At 46.2% G+C, this 16,212-nt stretch overlaps 1 protein-coding gene across 1 annotated transcript in view; it reads left to right on the top strand.

The window, feature by feature from the left end:
• Positions 1 to 16,212, top strand: part of CCDC78 (coiled-coil domain containing 78) — a 174,896-nt gene that overhangs the window by 93,936 nt on the left and 64,748 nt on the right. The window contains exon 10 of the mRNA XM_069210558.1: positions 5,852 to 5,930. Coding sequence (XP_069066659.1) covers positions 5,852 to 5,930 — 79 coding nt within the window. The remainder of the gene's footprint in view (positions 1 to 5,851; positions 5,931 to 16,212) is intronic.

Raw genomic sequence — 16,212 nt, 5'->3', positions numbered from 1 at the left:
CTAAAGCTCTTGGGGCATTTTTTCAGTCCTTTTAACAACCATTAACTACTTAACTGAATCATTGAACAACACTAATTTAAAAAGGCTGTGTTGTTTCTCTACCTGAGAAAGCCATAGGGAGAAGCTTGTGAGACTGAAGTTGACGGGCAGGTAATGTTTTTCATTAAATTAATTATTATACATTGCCCACAATCCTTCCATAACAACTCTCTACTTATTATTTTTGCCTGCATGTGGATGCTTACACCTCCTGGTTATCAAGTTCCATGCTTTTACCTGAGGGAGACCATTAATGCTTCCATTTTCTTACGATAATGACATTACTCCTAGTCCTACTCCCTCGCCTTCCTTTTCACCAATGAGGCCTCCCGCCTCCCCCCTAGACCCTCCCTTTCCCTTTAAACCCCCCCCCCCCCCCCCCCCACCCTTATCCCCTCCTGTACAAAAACCAAGCCCAAGCCGCAACTCAGACAGTCCGTACCGGGAGGGTGGGAGGGAACGGAAAAGGAAGGCGAGGGAGTAGGACTAGGAGTAATGCCATTATCGTAAGAAAATGGAAGCATTACCTCCCGTCCCTCCCTCGCCTTCCTTTTCACCAATGAGACATAGCAAGAAAACACACAGGAGACGGACCTCGAGTTGCAAGACCTTTATTTAATATCCTGCACCAAGATCCCCCCAAATATTATCTCATAGAGGATAAGACCCGGTGACCCAACACCGACTCCAAACTACCCAAGTCTGACAGCCTGTAATGACGCACAAACGTCGAAGGAGAAGCCCAAGTGGGGGCCCTGCAAATTTCCACCACAGAAGTCCCCTGAAGCTCCGCCACCGTAGCCGCCATGCCTCTGGTAGATCTCCCCTGAATCCCTTGAGGAGGAACCACCTCTTTCAAGGAATAGGCCAACAGAATTAAAGATCTTACCCACCGACTCAAGGAAGCCGTGGAAGGTTTCTCACCTTTGCGTGCCGGACCAAAATTAACAAACAGTGAATCCCCCTTACGAAAAGGAGCCACCACCCGCAGATACTCCAACAAAACCCTGCGTACATCCAACGAATGCAACCGGACCTCCTCCCTTGAGGAGGGATTCGGACAAAATGAAGGAAGGATGACCTCCTGCCGCGAATGGAACGAAGAATTGACTTTCGGAATAAAAGAAGGCACCGGAACCAGAACCACCCTATCGGGAAAAATCTTACAAAAAGGAAAGGAACAAGCCAATGCCCCCAATTCCCCTAACCGACGAGCCGAAGTAATGGCTACCAAAAAGAACGTCTTCAAAGATAGATGGCGCAAATCACAGTCCCCAATGGTTCAAAAGGGGCATCCGTCAACACATCCAAAACCAAGGAAAGATCCCATGAAGGAAAAGAACGTACCGGCCTAAATGAGCACCGTCTTGCAGGAACTGCATCACCTCAAAGATAGAAGCGGAGGTAGGATCCAACTCACGACTTAAGCACCAAGACGAAAACACCTTCCACTGTCTACCATAAGAAAGTAAAGTGGAACTTCTCCTTGAAGCCAGTAAGGTAGAACTCAAAGCCACAGGCACTCCCAGACCTGTCAATCCCCGTCGTTCAACTTCCAGGCCGTCAAGTGTAACCTCCTCAATGACCCCACTGGGAGGCAAGGAAACTCCAGGGGAGACGGACAAAGAGGCAGAGGCCACATCCTTCCGTCCGCCATCAGCCTCAACAACGGGAACCAATTTGCCCTCGGCCAAAGTGGCGCAATTAGGATAACCCTGGACCCCTGATCCCTGTCCTGTAACAGAAACGCCCTGAGTAGTTGAAAAGGAGGGAACGCATACAAAAGGCCCTGTGGCCAAGGACATGACATCCCGTCCACCTCCCATGCTTGGGGACACCGAAACCGGGAGCAGAAGCGATCCACTTTCGCATTCTCTGCGGACGCAAACACATCCAGCACTGGAAGACCCCAAAGCCGAACCAGACGCTGAAACAGAGACTTCCGGAGGGAGAAAAGTTGAGAGGAAGGAATCACCCTGCTCAGCAGATCCGCCCGAACATTGACCACCCCCCGAATGTACGTAGCCCTGAGAGAAGGAACCCACTCCTGAGCCCACACAAAAATCTCCCTGGCCAGATTGAACAGAGCCCTCGACCTGGTCCCCCCTTGCCGATTGACATAAGCCTTGGCCATTAAGTTGTCTGTGTGAACCAGAACCGCCGCTCCCCTGAGGGAACCCTGGAAATGGACCAGAGCCAGGAATATTGCCCTCAATTCGCGCCAATTCGACGACCGACTCGCCTCCCGAGGGGACCAAAACCCCTGAATCTGAGCCGACCCCATCCATGCACCCCAGCCGGAGAGGCTGGCATCCGTCGTCATCACCACGGGTCTCAGAGGCGATAAAGAAACCCCCACCCTCAGGTGGTCTGCATCCAACCACCATTGCAACTCTCTGCGAATCAACCCGGACCCTGGAACCATGTCCTTCAAAGACCCGGACCCTGGCGCCCACCTTCTGAGGAACCATGTCATCAAGCACAGGAGATGGAAACGTGCCCAAGGAACCAGAAATATCACCGACGCCAAATGACCCTGCAGACGCAACCATAGAAGAGCTCAGGGAGCAGACAGCAACAATACCTTCTTTACCAAAGCCTGGAGTACACCCAACCTTTTTTCTGACACAGACACCAAACCTAGAAGAGTCTGAAACCGAGCCCCCAGAAAAACCAGATCCTGGGACGGCACTAAGTCTGACTTTCCCCCAATTGATTAAAAACCTGTGGTTTTGTAGGACCCCCAGAACTTGGGCCACCTGCCTCTGCAACAGGTCTCGTGATTGGGCATGAATCAAAATGTCGTCCAGATAAGGATGCAGAAACACCCCTTCTGAATGAAGCAAAGCCACCAGAGGGGCCAGCACCTTTGTGAAAATTCGAGGAGAAGATTTTAGACCGAAAGGTAGAACGCAAAACTGATAATGGTCCTGACCCACAGCAAACCTCAGGAACTTTTGAGAAGATCTTGCCACAGGCACGTGTAGGTAAGCATCCTGCAGATCCAGTGACACCATAAGGTCCCCTTGCCTGACCAATGGAAAAATAGTCTGAATGGACAGCAGGCGGAAATGCACTGTCCTGATCCAGGTATTCACCTCCTTCAGATTGAGCACCGGTCGAAATCCCCCTGAAACTTTCTGCACAAGAAACAAGACCGAATAAGTGCCCTGACCCCGTTCGTCTAGTGGAACGTGGGAAATGGCCCCCTTGACCAGTAAGTCCCGCACTCCGTCCAATAATGCTCTTCTCCGTGACCCCCCTGAAGGCAGAGGTGTGGGACGTACCCCTGAATCTGGAGGAACCACCACAAAATCTATGACATAACCATTGGCCACAATGTCTAGTACCCAATGATCGGTTATACTGTCCTTCCAAGCCGAAAGAAAGTGACTCAGTCTTCCCCCAACCGGCCCTCTGCCAGGCCCACAGTGATTGTCAGGACCCCTTCTTGAAACCACCCAGGGTCGCAGGAGCAGACTTCTTAGGCGAAAAACGCGGCTGAAAACGCCGTTTCCTAAATGAAAAGGATTTAGCATCCTTATTAGGAGAAGACCGGGAATGCTTCTTCCACCCTTTACTCGAAGAAGAACCCCCTTTATAAGGCAAGGCATGCTTCCGCTCTTTAAATGCCTTGGAAAGCATGGATGGCAATTGTTCTCCAAACAAGCTACGACCTTCAAACGGCAGTCTCAACAAGGCCGCCTTTTCCCCTGGGTCAGCCTTCCAGGAACGCAACCAGAGGGACCTACGAGCCCCAATCAAAGCCCCAGATGCCAGAGCCGAAGTACGGACCACGTCTGAAGACACATCAGCCAACAATCTTGCCTGCTGCTCCATACCAGCCAGGAGCTCTGAACATTCCGCCCCTTCCTGTACAGCCACTGCCAGCTTATCAAAGTCTTGAACCAACGACTGTGACGCATAAGCAGAATAAATCCCTGCCCTCAACGCCAGATTCTCTGCAGCAAAAGCCCTTTTAAGACCTGAATCCACTTTACGGTCCGTGGCATCCGTAGGCACACAATCCTCCGGATTGACTGCCGTTTTGCCAATCAGAGTAGCCAAAATTGAATCCAGGCGTACCGAAGGAGGCAAAACCTCTTCCCCCTCAAGCAAGTAAAGTTTCTGAAGGAATCGTGGAACCTGAGCCTTATCCACATCCTTCCACTGACGAAACACCATATCCTTCACAGGTCCCTGAAAAGGCATGGCAAACTTCGAAGGTGTCTGATATTAAGGAAATAAATGAGAATCCGAGTTTGTAGGTTGAAACACTGGGAAACCCAAATTGTCCTGAACATGTGCCATCACTTCCCACATTTCTTCTCTGGAAACATATTTCCCCCCAGATGACGTCGATGGGGCCTCATCCTCACTCTCCGATGAGGACTTCCTTGCCGCTACTGAAGAGTGCGCAAGCTTAGATTGACCAGTCCTGGTCACGCCTGCCTGCAGTGCCCTGGTAACAGCCACCTCAATCATATCCTGCACTTCCTCTCTGGACATGAGGGGAGTACCCCTGCTCGGTAACTGAGAGCTCTCAGGAGTAGCAACGCTAGCCTCACCCCCCTCCTCCGAGGAGGAAGAAGAGACAATTCTACGACTTTTCGCCTGAACTTTAGGCATGGTAAATCACCAAATAACACTGACTCTCACCCAAAATACTACCCTATATATAGGAACCTGGTCCTCCCCCAACAGGGCTCCACCAATCCCCCAAAAGGTCAACTTCTTTGGCAAAAATCATAAAAACCACGGGCAGAACGCCCGTCCTACCTGAAGAGCCTTCACACAATCGAATTCCCTCATTTCCCCGCGGCTCCGCGGCGTGGAAACCCGGAAACCGACGCCCCAGCCACAGAGGGCCGGCTGACCCCGTCAGCCGGCCCCCAGTACACGTCTCTCGAGCAGCCCTGCTGCTCGTCAAAGACGCGACCAGCCGTGGCACTCCCCGCGGAGCTCCGCGTCCCGAGGAGTGCCTCCATCGAAGACCTCCAGGCCCCGCCGTGCAGGTAAGAAAGGTAAAAGAAAAACGTCTAGCGTGGGCTAGACAAAAGAACAGGAGGGGATAAGGGTGGGGGGGGGTTTAAAAGGGAAAGGGAGGGTCTAGGGGGGAGGCGGGAGGCCTCATTGGTGAAAAGGAATGCGAGGGAGGGACGTGAGGTAAAGCTTTTGATGAACACAGAGTGGTTGATGCTACCCGGCGAAGAGTTGGTACTCTCATAGCACCTAACTCTCTTTAATTGTTATATTCAAATGCAGACGCTGTGCTTTGGATAATGTATCCGTGGAAGAGTTTGTGGCAGGTTTTCAAATACCATCAGAAGAATTGTCACACCTCAACAGTGTCCACACTCATAAATGTAATGTGGGTACTAGTGCATGCTATAACTTCATGTGTCCATGGCTGAAATGCAAATATGCCTCCGCTGTGTGCTCTTACAGGGTGCACCTATTCAACGGGGTACATCTGAGTAGCAGGTAAAGGCTCATGCTTGGCACTGTTGTCTCACCTATGCAAAGACCCTCCAATCTGTGCCTTGGATAGGGCAGGGCATATTTGTCTCTATTCTATTCATGATTAGAAGTGAGAAAGAAGATAAAAGCCTTTGTTTCCTCTTTCTTGCTTCCAGTGGTGGACTGACATCAGCCCTTCTTTCACTTCACTGCACCCTAGACATGAGAGATGTCTGTTTTTCTCACTCAGCCTGCAGCAGCATCTAAAGGAGATTCTTGCATGTATGCCTTTCTTTCAAGCATGCCTTTGCAAACTTTGTTGAGGAAATTCCCTGACATTTGATTTTTGCAGGGTGGCCATGGGCAAAGAGCTTCAGGAGGCTAAGAAGGCGATCCGCAACACCCAGCACAAGATTGCTGAGCAGTCAGCGGTAAGTTAGCCATGTCTGTCGTTCCTCCTCTGATGGGCCTGAGGGACAAACACTGTAGCAGTCGTGGATCCATTGTAATTTGGTTGGGTATAGGAGTTTAGCTTAGCTTTGGCTTGCAGGACGGTGCCCTTTTTCCTAGATAAACATGCTCTGTTTTATTATTCATTTAGCATTGCTTGCAGTTCTTGCATTTTAGAAGAAATGTTTTTATTTTATAATTAGTTGCCATCTCGTGAAAGCGTTGTTATCAGTAATGTAAATATTGCATTGTCTTCATGACCTTTTGCCTCACGTTAGACAAGAACAGAATGGGAACATGTCAGGCATTTGTTATTATATTGCAGATACACGTTTGTGCACACAATCTGACGCTTAGGTACATACCCACCTCAAGATGTCTGCACGTACAATAAGTTGGGCCTTCTAAAAACACTTTGCGACACCAAGGCCATTAGAGAGGGTTCCACCCAGGATATTACATCCATACTGCACATCACTTTGACGCAGACCTCAGCCTTTGTGTCTCTACGAAGCCTGATTTGGAGACCTCCAACCTTGTTCTAAGGTAACAGGGTTTAGGGCGCTTTTCATGGACATGGCTATAGCAGATTAAATTTATCATACTTTGCTCTCTTTAGGGCAGTTAGTATGCTTTAAGGGGGAATTTGTATATTCATGTTTATTGCAAAGTGTTGGGAATGTTCATATTCACATTGCTTATTCTCACAATCCTGTTTTTCTTTCTTATCATTATCCTAATTATCGCAGCTTATGCATTTTATTGTAGGTTGCAGAAATTTTAATAAATTAAAACTATCCTGCATCTTCTTTTTGCCTTTGTGTGTGTAAGAGGCTCATTTCTAATGCGAGAAAAGGGTAAGACTTGGTGCATTGCAATTTCCCTGACAGGATTTCAGAGTCCAGGCCCTATGCTGCCAGAAATCACCTTTACTATCTGGGTTTTGGTGAGGTGTTGCTAGAGAATTGGAAGTATTGGTCCGACAGCTGCCAACTGATGTAGGAGTGACTCAGTCACCTGCAATCAGAGGTGCTGCCGTCCCTAATCCAGCAGTCTCGTAGAGATACGAGAATCATAATGACAGAGCATTGGTTGCTAAATACATACATATGGCCTGTGTGTATGAAAGTAACATTTTCAGGCTTGTGTAAACAAAATTATTGCCCTATAGTTTTATGTCACTATACATATATTAATTTGATCTGATGGAGACTTCTAAGCGCAGATTCCTTACCTTTGCATTTCCCAGGCATCAGACTTGATCTGGAAGATTTTTCATGAGCAGTGCTCCTGCATATTGGTAGGTGGCATCATCGGGACCATGCAACAGCCTTGGCTTCATCCACGCCGGAAGTGACCTCCACGTCACCAGTAAGCTCTTAGTCTAGAGAACAGCTATCACTCTGTCGTTTTTTGATAGGATTTTTTCGACCTTTTGTTGACTTCGTTTTTTAGGTGTTCCTCCTGGAGTGTCAAGGATGTCTCCAAGAAAGGCAGGGTTTAAAGTGTGTGGCGCTGTCACCACGCCATGCTGATTACGGATCCACATCTGATGTGTGTGTGTGGTGTCTTGAGTGCAACCACGACTCCCAAGTCATGCTCGGACTGTAAGGCCATGGTGCCGCAGGCTTTGAGGGAACGGTCCCTAAAGCCGCTAACCCGGCACCATGTCATGTAACTCATAGGCAGTCTCGGTACCGATCAAAGGGAAGGTCGCAAGACTTTTCCAGGAGCCCCAAGTCCTCTTCTTTCCACTCCAAGTCATTGGGACACTTGAGAAAGAGGCAGAAGAAGCACAAGAAGTCGAAGCGTGCTTCAACTTTTCCTCTTCCGTTGGCAGATGCAACAACTGTACATCAGCGATCGAGGCATGGTTCTGTGGAAAACTTTGCCAGGGTTGACTTCATGCCTCCCCACTTTTCCTGAGACGAAGCGAGCACTGCTCAGGTAAAGGAAGTTTATGAGGCCATGTGCCGCATATCTGAGCAGGCTGACCCTTCCAGAGTGCCTTCAGGCCTCATCACATTTTGTGCCAGTGGCTCCGGCCCCAGCTCCGATGGGCCCCTGTGGATCTGATCATGATACACTATAAACGTTCCAACACACCTGACTTCCTCTCAGACGCTCCCTTTCATAGGAGCTGTTCTGGACACAGTGCAGTTTCAGGCTTATCCTCCTGAGCAGCAAGCCCAGGATATTCAGGCTATGATACCAGGCTCGATCCTGGATTTTGGTGAGAATGATTCTGAGGCTGCTGGGCCTCATGGCCTCATGCATCCTGCCTGTAATGCCATTCTGGAAGCCAGGGGTCCCTCTACCTAGATAGTATACGCCTGCGGGGGGAAAAAATTGTATTATATTGTACAGCAAAAATCTATTGACCCACGTTCTGTTTCGCTCTCTGATGTCCATATTTGTTTTCTTACCTTTGCCCAGCAGTGCTTTGCTTTGGGTATTCTGAAGGGTTACCTTTCTGCTCTGTGTGTCTTCTTGCAGCTGTCTAACCAACCCTCCTTATTTAAGTACCCTAGATTCCTCAAAGGTCTTGTACATATGTTCCCACCTTCGGCTTTCATTTCGCCTCAGTTGGACCTTAATTTGGTTGTACCCCTCCGGCTGTCCACCCTCAAAACATATCTTGTGGCAACATCTGCCCGGAGGGTGAGTTAGCCGCAGGCGTTGTCATCCAAGCCTCCTTTCTTGACTGTGTTTACAGACAAACTGGTGGTTCACAAAAGAGTTCCAGGTGGACTACCAGCTTTTTGAGGGGTATGTTGGTGTGAAGAAAGGCCGGGCAGTGCAAATACAAACTCCCGATAGGTCGTTCTAGGCTTCAAAATATGCTACGCACTGGCCAAGAAGCAACCCCCTGAGGGATTGTGGGCTCATTCCACCAGAGCCAAAGCCGAGACCACTGTATTAGCTTTTGGAGACCAGGTCCTAGACATCTGCCAGACAGCAACGTACACATCACAACATATGTTTACCAAACACAACTGCCTCGACAGTCAGGTTCACAGCAATGGCACATTGCCCATTCGGTCCTGCAGGACTTCCTAGCTTAGGTAATTTATTCACAGCTTGCCTGGGGGGCGATATTGCATTGCCATCTATTCAAAGGTAAGGAATATGCGGCTAGAAGTCTCTATCAGAAGAACAAGCTAATTACTTTTGTTAATGCCTTATCTGGTAGAGACAATATCTAGCTGCAGATTCCTCCCTCACCGACACACCCATCCTTCCCACTCTGCGGACAGATTTCTAGGGTTAGGGATACTCCCTTTTAAGGCTTTAGTTTGGACACACCAGTGTCAGTGCACTTCATGCCTTCATGCTCCTGGCATGGAAATTCGTGAAAAAGTAACAGACCTCAGCGCACCTATATAGATGACGCGGTGGTCACTTCCAGTGCTGCCGCACGGAGCCGATCGTCACCACCTACTGGTGTGGAGGGGTACCGCTCATGGAAAATCTTCCAGATCCAGTCTGATGCCTGGAAAATTCAAAGGTAAGGAATCTGCAGCTAGTTACTGTCTCTACCAGATAAGGCGTTACCGAAGGTAAGTAAGTTGGTCAATAATACATGTATTTATTTTATTTTTTCCTCTTCTCTTTACCATTGTCTTTTCTTTTATGTAAAATGTTTATTTAAATGCTTTAATCCAAGACTTCATAAATAATTCCACAGGCACCGCAAGCCTTTGCCTTTCCCATCCTGTGCTCTTTTTCTTTGTCAACTGAGCAACATCCAATGATAGAGCAGATGTGTTTGTTACAGCGTCAGTTTGATGTCCCTGTTTTGCATGCTGATATTTTCATGTTTCAAACAGCTTTGCAAACATACAGTAGTTAAAAATGAATAACCCTGCGACCACTTATTATATTCTACTCTAGTCTAGGAATTAGTAAAATGTGGAAATCACTTTTAGGGGTATCCTGGCCCTCAGGCAAGTTTTATTAGCACCACGGGGGCCAGATGGTCAGGGATACACTGGTGGTTCAGTAAAAGAGAATTCCAGTGTTTCGTGGCCAGATGTGAGAGAGCCAACCTTCGATTCTTTGGTAGCGAATGTGAGGAACCTGGAGCTTAAGTGGGTGGCCGTTCTGACATCCATAACAGGATTGTAATGTATCAATTTTTTTGCAGAATAAGGAGGCCGGATTTCTAAAAGGCTCCATACGTTTAACAATGTGTCTTGCAAAAAATACATTTGGAATTAGAAGTGGCTATGTGAAGTGAAACAGGAGACTCTCGTGAAGGTCAAACATGAGCTGCACAGCCATGTTTTTAATCCGTTAAAGGCTGGCTTGGAGTTTGGTACCTAATCCCAAAAAAAGAATTGCAGTAGTCCAGATAAAGTCATAGCCAGGACTACTATCTGCCTAAATGAAACAGGTAAAAAAAAAGAAAAAGAACTTTCCTCAGGAAACAGAGTTGGTAGACAGGCGGAGAACATTTTACATCTATCTGAAGTAGATCTGCAAAACTCAAAAAAGGAGAAGGTCCCTGTAGCTTAATGAGGTATTTTTTAAGGAAAAATAATATTTTTAAGGTACGTTCAAGCACAGCTATTTGTGAGGGCAAATATTGTGGTCTTTTTCAAACATGCCACTTAAAACTCATCTGCAGTTTTCTGTCGTCTCTTTATTTTCTTGGACATTTATAGAGGCATAAATTATGTCAGTGGTCCCTAATAGAATGATCTAAGCAAACATTAATTCAAGCCAAATGGCAATTTAGTAAAACAATAAAATAAAATATGAACAACGAAGTGGGTACCAGTGACAAATGTGCTCTGAATGATACACATGTGTGATGACTGACCAATGATCATATAAATAACAAAGAACAGCACGGGCCAATACAATTCAATAACGGTGTTATGGGGCTTCATGCAAGTCGACAAAATTACAAACCTATCAAAAATGTAGGATCAGCATCAGGACTCAAGCAATTGGAGCATGAGAGAGCTGAAAAGTGAAGGAAAATGAGGTCAGAATCTGATAAAACAGTGAAAGAGACACACAGAAGTGAATGGTGCGTAAAGCGGTGTACTACTCACTTCCTAGGTATCCAGAAACACTGAAAGATATAAGAATGACAAGAACTGTTTGTGAAAACTAGTTGTCCAACTGAAAAGATGAGAGTGAAGGAAAAACTATTGTGGCTTATCAAAACCAAGAAGGTGATCGCACATGCACCCGTGGTGTAAGAACAGCTGAGGTATGGTGGGTATGACAATGGAAGGAACCATTGATTGAGTCCTGATGATGATGGGATTTTTTGTTGGCAGAATTTCAACTTCTGCTAAGGAAATGGTTGAAGAGTTGACATATGTAGGTTGACTGCCTGAGATTTCTCCCCCAAAATGTCTGTAACTGCTATTGAAGGAGACACAATATTTAATTGAGAAAAAAAAAGTGATGGATGGAACGCTTGAACTGGCATTGGCAATTACCCTGGACTACATGTCAGTCCGTTGTTCATTTGCTCACTCTGCCACTGCAGACAGGAGCCAACTGTATGCAAAAAAGGGACAGTCCATCACAAACTGCGAGGCTGCATCTTTTCTCTATGGGAACACAAGTAATATTAATTCAGTCTACCTGGGCCTCATCAGTTAGGTGTTGCTTTTATCCTGTGTTTCTAGTGCTAAATTTAATATTGCAGACTGGCTTCACTTCCAGCCTACCTTTTGTGTAGTTCTGGCCTTTCTTTACAGAAACATGAAGACTCTTTAAAGTGGTACACTTGATCACAACTTGCAAAATTTTAGATTATGGCAATGATCGCAAAGTTTCAACTAAAGTGATAGAAGGGGCCAGTACATTGAATGCATAGTGAGTTCAGCAAATGTAATGAATAGTATCAGTGTCAGGACGCTGTGATATGTATGTTAATGACAACCATGTACCTCCTCTGGAGCCTAACTACAAGTATTCCATAAAAAAGGACTAAGTATGAGTCCTCTGAGGGAAACAGGGAAGAAGGATAAGGAAGGGAGAAACACTAGAATGGCACCTCACGTTCCTCAGGACTGTGACCCTCACTTGAAAGATGTCCACCACCTATGGCGAGACACAGAATATTGTTATTATTTGTGAACGTCTACTGTAAGGCTTACTACAGCTATAATCCAAGTAGTTGATGGGTTTCACTACTGTAAGCTAAACGTAAAGCATCACCCACAACATGAGTACACACTCCAACAGCAGACACAGAAGTGAGCAGCAGGGCTCGAGGAACAAGTCTGTAGCGTTAGTAAACTGAAGCGAAGAGGCACAAGGCTTAAGCAGGATATCATCAAGGGGAAACTGAAGGGAGCAATAGAAACAACAAATATGCTAGCAGAGAGAAGGCTGGTTGTGAACTGGTATGAGAGTGAAGAAACCCAACAAAAACAACAGTTGCCAGACGCACTGCCAGATGCACTGCATTAGATAATATAGCCTTAGAATCCGCCATAGCACGCTATCCCGACCTTTAAAGCCCAAGCCGAAAGCGAGGGCCTTTAACAAGGGAGCAGGAGTTTAATTGTTGGTATAACTCAGCTACGAAGGGCTATAAAACTATTAGAACATTCTGCCACTTGAGGGCAGAATGTTCTAATAAATAAAACAAAGTCCTCACGGAGCCCGAGGGGATTAAAATGTTGCTGTGAACAAAGAATATTGGAATGTCAGAGCACTGCATTGTCTCCAATGGAGCTCCCAACATTCCAATGTTCTAATGTATCTTCCCAACTTTACCAGGCTCACTTCCACCGTAAAACAGGATTATATCAGACTTCCTTCTGTTCTTTAATGTTACTGTGGCAGGCTCTTGGTTTCCTGTAGAATAGTGGTAAAGCAGGCGGCCTCCCTCATAAGGTATCCCAATATATACTTTCTTTACCATAAAGCCCCACTAAAACAAACTGATGTCACCCTCATAGATAACCTCCTGTGGACATCTGTATGAAAACTTGTGAAGAAATACAGGCCCCCGTGAGCACTGTGTTCCCACGGACTTCTCTCACCTTAACCCACCGCAACCTGGAGGTGCTGAATTGGCCCAGGGGGGTTTGGGGCCACTGACCAATCCGCACAAAGCGGGACTTCTCCCCCTGCAGTGTGAGACATCTATGTGAATACCTGTGAGGGTGTTCAGGCTCCCATAACCCACTTGGAGGCACTGAATTGGCCAAGGAGGGGGCAAGGCCACCAACAAGCACGCACAAAGCGCAACTTTGCCCCCTGCAGCATGGGCCACACGTGGGCAAAGCCCGGGCCAGGGGCAGGCCCATCTGGGCCTGCCTGAGACAGGACGAGGCTAGACCACCACCTAACATCGGCTCCTCCATGGTTCTTTGCCTTGGCTGCTTTGTCTTTAAAACATTTGTCTGTTACATTCCCTAGGAGTGGGAGCTGCATCGCTAAGTTGGCTAGGGTGGGCTAGCGTCCCCTAGCACCTTACTCTCTCTCTAGTCCATTTCAAAAGAGTAGGAGATCTTGAATTCTTTTCACCCTTGTCAAACATGGTCAAAGAAAATTGCCTGGGGGGAACTCCGAAACGACTCCACCTGCAAAGTACACTGCTATTGACTGAATGCTGGAAAGGGCAATTGGGATCGCTAATATGGAAATTGAACTTTCGGAGAGGAAACTGTCCTTGAATTATGGCACCGCTCTGCCAAACAGATCTCTAATATTGGATGACTCACAAATGCCTATCTCTGCTTCTTATCCTGAACCAGACCCTACACTTACCACCATTCTGAATACCTCTACATGCGCTCTCAAAAGCACGACTACCATGGTTGAACTCACTGATAACGTGCACCCCTGTTTACGCTCTTAGTCTAACAAAAGAGCAAAGGGATCAACCTGAAATAAAACAAGTGGCAGTATTCAAAGAACATCTAAAGCCTCACATAAGAGACTTTTGCTAGAAACGGAGGGGCTGCAAAAAGATATTTCACCTCACTACATGGGGCATGGAATCATTACTTGCTAACCGGCATACTCTGGATCTTACTGTTGAAAGATATGTTGATCGTATTAAGAGCTTAATAGAACTCAAGCTTTCTCCCCTTTGTGCACTCTTTGCCACCATGGAGCCCCAACTTATGGCCTCAAAAAATCTGTTGGTCCATAACTCAGAAGTAGGCACCACAAATGCTGTTGAGCCATCCGTGGCAAATGTAGACCCAGAGCAATAGGAGCAGGATCCCCAAGTACCTAAGGTGCTTAATAATGTGACCAAACAACCTCATGCACGCCATGCATCCAACACATCTCAAGCTCGTTCCATTGGTGCAACAGATGACAATATAGAGCTGCGAAAAAAAGGTCCCACAAAGGCTCAAATTGTGACATTGCTGTGCTGCTGCTCCCCAATTGGTTATTGGCAACTGCCACCAGGATGCGCTCCTTTCCTAATGGTATTAAAATATGTCCCTGTGTGACCCACACAAAATAGAGAAGACTGCATGGCACTGAAGAAAATGTACATTTTCGAACTAAAAAACAATTCTGGCTGGAAGGGGGTCTGTCCCAGGAAGTTTCTCATGTGAGAAGAGTTGCATGATTGGGCATCCATCAGAAGGAGATGCCAGGGTATTGCATAATAATTAATTTTAGGAGACCCGAACAGTGGAATTACTGCTGCAGCGACTTGCCCAGATAACACCATCTATGGGTTTGATAAGGGTGCCTCCGTTAGGGTATTTTTATAGATGCAATAAATTCCTTAGACCAATGAAACCAGCGCTAGGCACCTCTAAAGATCGAATCCATCCAGGCCACCAGTCTGCTTGTCAGTTATCGGATTGCCACCATGCAACGCATCAGACACAGAGTTGCCATCATTAAGCTCCCTTTATTACCTCAAACAAATTTGCCGCACTGTCCTGCCTGGATGAACAGGACTGATGGGAGGAACCCGGAAGGATAGGCATTTGTTCTAGGGATCCAGTGCCACAGAAGGGTCAACGCTAGGAAGTGGGTGAGTTGGCAGATGCCAGTAATCTTTCAGACTATATGGTAATCAACTCATGAAATATTGCAGGAGTGAAAGACAAATTAGGAAACCCGAACTGATTAAACATCATAAACTCTGCTCTCTTAATTTGTCTACAGGAAACTTGGCTTACGGAAGGTTTGTATGTAGATGGCTACGTTTCCATACTCACCCCAGCTGTCCCCTCAGGCTGTGGACAAGCAAACGGAGGTTTGGCAACGCTTATATAAACTTTAGTCCCTATTGTTATTAAGAAATCATTCACTAATTTTCCTTATTACCAGTTGGTGTTTTTACTCGTTGATCAAAAATATGAGGTTATCCTGATTCATTTTTATAATAATATTTTTAATAGTACACAAAGTATGATTGTGTTGGCATTAGGAAAGGAACTTGAACAGTTTGCAAAGAAAACTACTGCTTATTATATGTGTAAATGAGTTGGGGATTTCAATACTAGTAAATATCAACACCCAGACAGTGCAGTTTGTGGCTGCTCAGATTTCTATGGGAGAGAACAATTGCATTTATATGGTGAGGCTATAAATGAATTGATGTATAAACTAAAATTAATTAAACTAATTGAGAAGGATGTGGAGGATACCTGAGTCTTGCTACCCATGTCTAATGGAAAAGGTCATCGTTCCATCACTGATCACATTATATTCTGGGTGAATGAATTGAATTTGTTTAAATCTGTCAAGATAGAACTGTCTACCCTTAGTGATCACTTAGAACTTAAGCTCACCCTTAATATCATTAGTAACCAAACTAAGGGCATAGATTAGCACCATCTATTGAAACTGTGGTCTGAAGTGGTGTTAGCCTGAAATGGGCCGGCATTAATTAAACCGGGCTGATAGATAGTGTTGTCAAGGAAAACTTTGAAGACCTTAACATCTGCACTGAATGGGGTGTGTATCACAATAGGCTACTGGTGGCTTTTCACAATATCACATTAGCGATTGCAGATAAGCTAAGAGCCCCATATAAAGAACCCAGTAAAACCAGAAAGTCTTGGCTTGACAATCACTGTACTAGAGCAAACCAGTATCTAAGGAAAGCCTGACAGCAATCCCTGAGAAACAGAGGAGAGTTTAAAGAGCTAAGATGTGTCTATAAATTAGAATTAATAACAAGGAAAAAAGAACTCCAAGAACAGGCGTGGGCAACTTGGAACACGCAGCTGAAATTGGGGATTCTACTATGTTTTGAAAAACTGTCAACCCTCAATTTCCTAAGGATAATCTCCAGCCAACTCT

This window comes from Pleurodeles waltl, chromosome 10 (genome assembly GCF_031143425.1).
Source record: "Pleurodeles waltl isolate 20211129_DDA chromosome 10, aPleWal1.hap1.20221129, whole genome shotgun sequence".
In the NCBI taxonomy this organism is placed as follows: domain Eukaryota; kingdom Metazoa; phylum Chordata; class Amphibia; order Caudata; family Salamandridae; genus Pleurodeles; species Pleurodeles waltl.
The sequence above is the reverse complement of the archived record's forward strand: the minus strand, read 5'-3'. Positions and strand labels throughout refer to the sequence as shown.